The following is a 7,311-nucleotide window of genomic DNA, read 5'->3' on the forward strand; positions in this document are numbered from 1 at the left end:
ATGTCGTGGTCTGGAGGCCTGGCTCAGAGGCAGCGGGCAGGATGATATACCGAGCGTGGTGCGCAGTTTTTTCCGGATGAAAGCTCAGCACTTTGGTGCTAGCAGTTGCAATGCTTGCAGGTATTCTAGCCCTCCTAGGAGCGCTGTTGCGGTTACCTTGGTCGTGCTAGGCCTCCAGGTGAAAACCCTTGACTATTGGTTTCGACGTCGATGACGCAACACATCATTACCATTTCGGGGGCGGCGTCGTGGAGCTTCGGTATCCCCGGGTCGTGCTCCACTGCTTTCAGTGGCAAGTTCGGTGATCCTTGTTTTATCTTTGATATCTTTGTAAGTGATTCCCCTTATCACCTTGTCTCGGCTCGTCTATGTGTGGCTTTATTTATAAAATAGGGCGAAAGCCTTTTTCAGGAAATTCGCTGTCCTGAGATCATGTCAAAATCCACAGTCCATGCCATCTCAATCCTGCGTTGTCCTATTTGTACGTTTCTTGATTTCTGCGATGCATAGAGGCCCTTGATATTTGTATCATGGTAACCATTGTTCCATCTTGATGGTGAACTTTGAAAGTCTGATGTTACCTCTTAGTTACTCTATTTAGAACCTTCAGCTTCTATGTGGCAGATTAGCTCCGTGTAAGTGTCTTCATGAAGATCTGGAAAGCAATATTTTAAATTTTAGTATTCACCAGTAGAAGGGTCCATCAATACAAGTACTAGTCTTTCTATTACCAAATTTAACTCACTGTTAATTTTTATTTTCTCTTTTTTTTGGAGCTTGGTTATGCTGCAGCTCTAGCATGCTCGTTGTATCGTGTGGTCCCTATACTAATATAGGGAGATGAAAGTCTGGTTCAGGAAGGGTGACAGACGTAATTTTCTGTATTTTATCTTACAATATATGGCGTTGATCCATAAGATAAAATCTGTGGACAAAGAATATGAATTATGTTTAGTTACCGACTAATACACATTCCCCAATATAGTTACACTGGTGTATTCTTCCACTGTCCGTGCCAAGTAAAATATCTACCGCCACGAGGGTGAGTAAATAATACATATGAATTACAACCTCCGTTTCAAAGAATAAAACATCTTCGTTTTGCGTGTTTTTTCTTTGACTAAAAATTACTGTAAATATATAAAGATTTTTTGTTATAAAATTAGCATCATTATAAAGTATTTTTTAATAAGAATCCAACGATATCAATTACATACAATATACTTAAGATTTTATTGCTCAATTTGTTTGGTCAAAGTTTATCTTGAAATGCGCGTGGGCCTTATTCCTTGAAACGAAGGTAGTTTGAAGTAAGGCCTATCCGTACATAAAAAATTGCTATATTTTTCTTTTGGCGAGAATGGCATATAAAATGAACTCAGCATCACTCAGATTTATCTCGGCTCAAGTTCAGTGATCGAAACTTCGTTCGGTGACATTGGCGACCGACTTGTCGACTCTGAATTTCCTCGGTATGGCTCCGTGTGAATGTCTGAGTCGTTAGCGCCACTTTTTTCGATGCAGAAAGCTGGCCTAGATGGAGCTTGGAGAGACACAGTGCTGCTGCTAAGCAGGACAGTCACGACCGACATCAGCGGTCTATCTGCGGGGTTTTCTTGAACACATAGAAGTCCGATGTGAATGCACTTCAGCATCTGGTCTCCAGGAGAATGGCTGGTCATGGACGAATCCATGATCTCTACAATTGTTCCCATTGTCCAGTGCTCCCATACCTGCATTACGTAGGTATATTAATAATAATAAAAAAATTACGATGATGTTATCAAGTGCAGCTTTCTGTAACAGCTGAAGTTGTAACAGTCAAAATACTCACCAAACTTAAGAGATCTACAGACTGCTCGGAGTCATATGAGACACTGTTTCTTCTTCCTGTAACGATTTCTAAAATCAAAACGCCGAAGCTGAACACATCGGACTTGATGGAATAAGCCCCACGCATAGCGTACTCAGGGGACATGTATCCACTGCAATAACAACATTATGTTATGGACTAGTGCAATTTTAAAAATGTTATAAGGCAAATGTCACCAGGACTTACTAGGTTCCGACGACACGGTTGGTGACATCTTTTGATTGATCACTGTCAAAGAGCCTTGCTAAGCCAAAATCTGAAATCTTAGGAATAAATTCAGAATCTAACAGAACATTGCTTGCTTTGAGGTCCCGGTGAATTATCTTCAGCTGAGAATCTTCATGGAGATATTGTAATCCCCGAGCAATCCCGTTGACTATCCTAAATCTACTTCCCCAGTCTAGCTGACTGCTCCTATCAGGATCTGCCACACAGAAAAACAAACCTTAGAACTGCCCACAACATATTTTATTTGTTCATTCACTGTTGCAAAGTGGAGATGAGGAATTTTACCAAAAAGAATGGTGTCGAGGCTTTTGTTGGGCATGTACTCATACACAAGTAATTTTTCATGTTCTTCCAAGCAAACACCGACAAGTCGCACTAAATTCTTGTGTTGAAGCTTAGCAACCAAAACAAGCTCATTTTTAAGCTCCTCTATACCTTGTCGAGAACTTTGTGATAGCCTTTTAACTGCTATTTCTTCATCGCCAGGAAGGATTCCCTGTACAAATGGGTATACTTATTTACTAGTAGAATATTAAAATACAGGATAAAAGCTCGATGTAAAAAAGATATAATTAGCACCTTATAAACAATACCAAACCCTCCTTCACCGAGTTTATTGCTTTCATCGAAGTTATTTGTTGCGGCTCTCAGAGTTGATAGATCTAGAATGAGTGATTCAATACTCTCTATGTCCTCCGGATTGGTTGGATCTATCATAAGAGAAAAGACACTTTCATAATGGTGTTATGCGTGAATGTAAATTTTCATATGAAAATGATGCCACTGTCATATGGAAACGAACAGAATAAGAAGATTGGCCCTATTAGTCTAAAGGGGTGGATTTGGAACTAACTAATAAGACTTACATGATACTGATGCCTTTTGTACTGGTTTGCTCTTTTTCCTCCGCAGACAAAGGCAAATGGCAATAGAAGCCAGTATTGCAGCGAGTATCGGCAGTGTAATGGCTAAAGTTCTAGCAGCTCCATTGCTTTTGCTTCCTGTAAACAAAAGGCGTGAGTCATTACAAGGCACACCGAGCAGTCAGCTATATTTGATGTTTATACTTCATAGTGCTGAAAGCTTTATGTCTTGATTTCTCGAATTGAGAAATACAGAAGGGTTACCAGTCTGAATATGTTATTTTGCCAGGGAGATGGGGAAAGTCAATTAGGTACGCTGAGAAAGCTGGTCTCTTTTTTTTTTTGAAACACACATTGCTGATTTCTTAGAAAAGCACAGTTTTTAGCAAGTAGAACTGAAGTCTGTGACACAGGAACGTGATAAAAGCATTTGTTTTTATTCCATAAAAACATGTAGAAACCATGATTTCATTGACTTCACATCTTGCCACGCACATGCGTGAGTGGTTAATTAACAGGCATATGGAAAACATATTAACAACATATTCATGCATGTTGGTTACGAGTGAATAATAAAACAACTCTATATGTTTTCTTTACGCTATTGCGCTCTCTTTCCTCCGAAAATACATAAGGGATTTAATATTATTATATTCTTCTACACAAACAAAAATTGCATGATTATCATTATTTCAGATTCCTACATCGCGATGATTAATTTTTTCAATTCAATAGTTTGTTAATACAATCAAGGTTAAACTATTTTAAAGGGTTGCTTATTGATTAATCGAACATCACATTATGCGTGTAATACTATCATGCCGTTGAGAGTCATCTGTAAATTCAGTTTGCCCAAAAGTAAATTGGAATTTTATATAGACAGGTTTCAAGATGCATGATAAATAATATTGTTTATTTGTATGTTACTACAGAAATAGAAACGAGATGATTATGAACTATTTTCATAATTGTAAGTCTAATGCTATTTTCACTTAACTAATTAAATATTTTTTACATGTAGCCAAGGTTATAGAACTCTAAGAGGTTATTTTGGAATTATAGGAACACCGTATTAGATGTTTTTCAATGTTTTTGGAGTGTCATATATAAATCAGTCTATTTCCTAAGAAATACATTTTTAAATACATAAGTCTCCGAGATGCAATTTCCATGTTATTCTTTGTATGGACATCTTACTATATAAATAAGTATCACATGATTATAACTTTTTCGTGATTATATATCTATTTCTATTATTCATGTTTCCAATCTCTATATTTGTTTCACATACAATCGAGGTTAGTGAATTTCAACATGTTATTAAGAATTAATGTACCATGATACTGCAAGCTATTTTATGGTGGCAAGAGCACATACAGTAGTACCTATAGTTTTTCAGACTACAATTTACTTCAAATACCATAATATTAATAATATATGAGAACCATAGCTCTACTTCAATAAAATGATGGTTTGAGCTTCAAAGCTAATATCTCATGCGGATGACCGTCTAACATGTGTATGCAACACATGCTTGAGTTTATGACATTATAGATGATGTCGATATGCCAAATTACTTCCAAAATTAGATTTTAATTCATAAAATAAACAAAAGTAACATAGAAATTGGTAAAAGCAATAATTTTAAAATTACCCAAAGCAAGAAATCTCCACGGCTTTTGGCATGTCCATGATATTACTTATTAATGTTTTCCAGATGACATGTTTAAGGAGGTGTTCGTCGACATCCATAACATTACATACAATTACAATGGTATGTAAATCACTTAGTATTAAAATATATTTTAATCACTGAAGTCATCACAATATTTAGGAAATTGGTTATTAAAAAACTATTTGTATTATACAATTATAATAATTGAAAGGAAGAACTCTCTATGTATTTTAACATGTGCATGATATTACTTAATATTTAGTTTTATGGTGTTACACTAAAAATAAGAAAGATGTTTATCTAAATCACCACGTCGATCCATTTAATCAAAATTATCGGCATGTGTAGTTTTTTTGCGGGGGATGTGTAGATCTACAGTTAGTGGCTACAATTACATGTGCAATTTAAAACTAGGGCTATGAAAGATTTAGTTTGCTTTTTGTACCCATAGAGATTTTTTTTCAATATAATGGTGAAAGCAAATAAGCAGATTGAGCCGAAACATGAAGCTATCCACTAGGACCTGGCACGCGGACAAGACATGAAGCAAATATGCATGAATGATTTTATATCATTTTTTAACATCAGTTTTTAGTTGATATACAATTGTTTTATTTCTTACCGTATAATATGTATATTTATTAAAAATATTAAGTTATTTCTTCCATAATAATTTTGAAACACTAAAGACGATGAGGGCCACCGTGCTATTTGTAAGAAATATATTCTCTCGAAAAGAGGAGGTGTGAAAAATAACTGTAGCTCTTTTGCTTATCACCCTTCTTAGTATTTCTTAGTATTCTTTTTCCTTTTTTTGGCAGTGTGCATCCGTACTACCATTAGGGCGTTGTTGCAGAGGCTGTGTGTAATTGGTATCTCTCGGTATTAATATATTCTCTTTATCGAAAAAAAATCAACCCAACTAACTCAGAAATAAACCATGTTATTTGGCATGTCTAAAAAATAAAACAGCCATGTGCTCATGCCCACACACCAAAAGACAAAGAAGATATTTTGTTCGTCAAAATTTAGTCCTACTTAGGCTTAATGATGGAAGAGTGCTTTTATTCCAATGCGCACTCTTTGCAGGAGAGTTTGTGTGGCTAGCAATCTGCCAGGACTTAGACTCGGTATAATTCTCCATGTTGTCCAGTCAAGCAACCGATAGCTACGGGACTGCGCAAAAGTCAAGATCAAACAACGGAAATTTCTAGAGTTTGATTCTTGAGAATGATCTTTGTGGCGTTTACTACTTCGCCCAGGTTGCTTCTGAATTCTTTATTACACTAAATAAAGAACTCCGAAGATCGGAGTGTAGTTAGCACAAACAAAACAGACAGTAAAAAACTAAAAACGCCCCTCGATGGGGTGTTGACAGTATATTTATAATGTTAGAATCGAATTAAAGTACTCCTCCGATCTAGTCCACCTTAAGTTTCTACGTTTTCGTTTTTTCACAGATCGAACCTCACTGCTTTCTGTCTGAATTGCGGAATTACTTCTATCTGAAGAATGAATGGAGCAAATAAGATGAAGTTGTTTCTGTGGGCTTGGCTTACCTCCTCTGGCTGGCAGTGGCGTCATGTTGTTGGCTGGCGCCGGTTCTGGTGCTAAAGCTGGAGTTGTCCCCACGGATGGATCCGGGAGCTGCAGCAGCGAAGGCCCGTTGAAGAAATGATAACCCTCATACCTGTAACTGCACCTCAATCCTCGAACCTGGCCACCTGACTTGTCGCTGAAATCCTTTGACCACGCCGCGATGATACCATGGAGGCATGCCCGGCAATCGGCCGGGGCCATGTCCGGCGTGCACTGCGCCAGCCCGTAGATCTTGTCGAAGCTCCCGAAGACCATCTCTCCTGTGCCGAACCGCCTGGATGAGTTGGTGGCCGCGTAGTCGACGGTGGCGTTTATGAGGGCGCCCACCGCGGCGTCGAACACCTTGGCCGGCGCGGACACGTTCTGAACGTTCACGTAGGCGAGGACGTTGTCGCCGTCGTCGGTGGAGAATAGGAAATTCTGGTTGGAGAAGCGGAGCGCGCAGGGGTCGTACAAGACGGTGGCGTCCCTGTTGTACGGGCAGCTCTGCTGCGCGTCCTGGAAGGCGGTGGTGACGCATTGGGTGCAGTTGACGGCGGCGGTATCGCCGCGGCAGAGGGCGAGCGCGTAGACGATGTCCGGAAGGGTGCCGACGGTGCCGGTGGCGAATAGATTGGGTGAGGAGGAGGCGTTCTTGGGGAGAGTGGCGTTGAGGAGCCGGATGTTGGCCTGGTAGGTGCTGTTCGCGGTGAAGTTGGCACTGCTGCCGCAGAACTTGCCGAGAGGATCGCCGGCTGATAGAGGCGTGAGGATGAAGGCGAGGAGGAGGGCCGCGGCGGGGACGAGGTGGTGCGAGGCCATGGTGTTTGTTTGATGTGGGGGTGTGGGAGGAGGAATGGAGCCAGAGTAAAACGGCGAAGAGTAGAAAACGAGGGGGAGGCGAGGGTCTGTGTGTTGACACGTATGGGGCTCGTATAAATGTACACGGGCCCATCATGGAGATGGCCACTGCTGGTGCTGGCTGGAGGACCGTGGTGGTGCCCGCGACATGACCTCGCCAATGAACCAAAGACCGGGTGAGGTACCCATGTGAGTCTTCCAGCCGTTTCCACACGGCAACAACAGGGTTTACT

The 7,311-nt window shown here is 40.1% G+C and overlaps 1 protein-coding gene across 1 annotated transcript; it reads right to left on the minus strand.

Moving 5' to 3' along the window:
- Positions 1–1,221: 1,221 nt before the first annotated feature.
- Positions 1,222–7,106, minus strand: LOC124669146 (cysteine-rich receptor-like protein kinase 6). Its single transcript, XM_047205826.1, has 7 exons — positions 6,199–7,106; positions 2,968–3,102; positions 2,681–2,811; positions 2,387–2,597; positions 2,060–2,297; positions 1,835–1,985; positions 1,222–1,733 (listed from the first exon to the last, which is right to left on the minus strand). The coding sequence occupies exons 1-7, from the start codon at positions 7,037–7,039 to the stop codon at positions 1,395–1,397; spliced, it is 2,046 nt and encodes a 681-aa protein (XP_047061782.1). The 5' UTR covers positions 7,040–7,106; the 3' UTR covers positions 1,222–1,394.
- Positions 7,107–7,311: the final 205 nt, after the last annotated feature.

This window comes from Lolium rigidum, chromosome 7 (assembly GCF_022539505.1).
Source record: "Lolium rigidum isolate FL_2022 chromosome 7, APGP_CSIRO_Lrig_0.1, whole genome shotgun sequence".
Taxonomy (NCBI): Eukaryota; Viridiplantae; Streptophyta; class Magnoliopsida; order Poales; family Poaceae; genus Lolium; species Lolium rigidum.

Coding starts and splice junctions, on each gene's coding strand:
- LOC124669146 (XM_047205826.1), bottom strand. CDS start 7,039: ATGGCCTCGCACCACCTCGTCCCCGCCGCGGCCCTCCTCCTCGCCTTC. Junction 2,812..2,967: donor ACAAAAGGCATCAGTATCAT/GTAAGTCTTATT, acceptor CTCTTATGATAG/ATCCAACCAATCCGGAGGAC. Junction 1,986..2,059: donor AACCGTGTCGTCGGAACCTA/GTAAGTCCTGGT, acceptor TTGTTATTGCAG/TGGATACATGTCCCCTGAGT.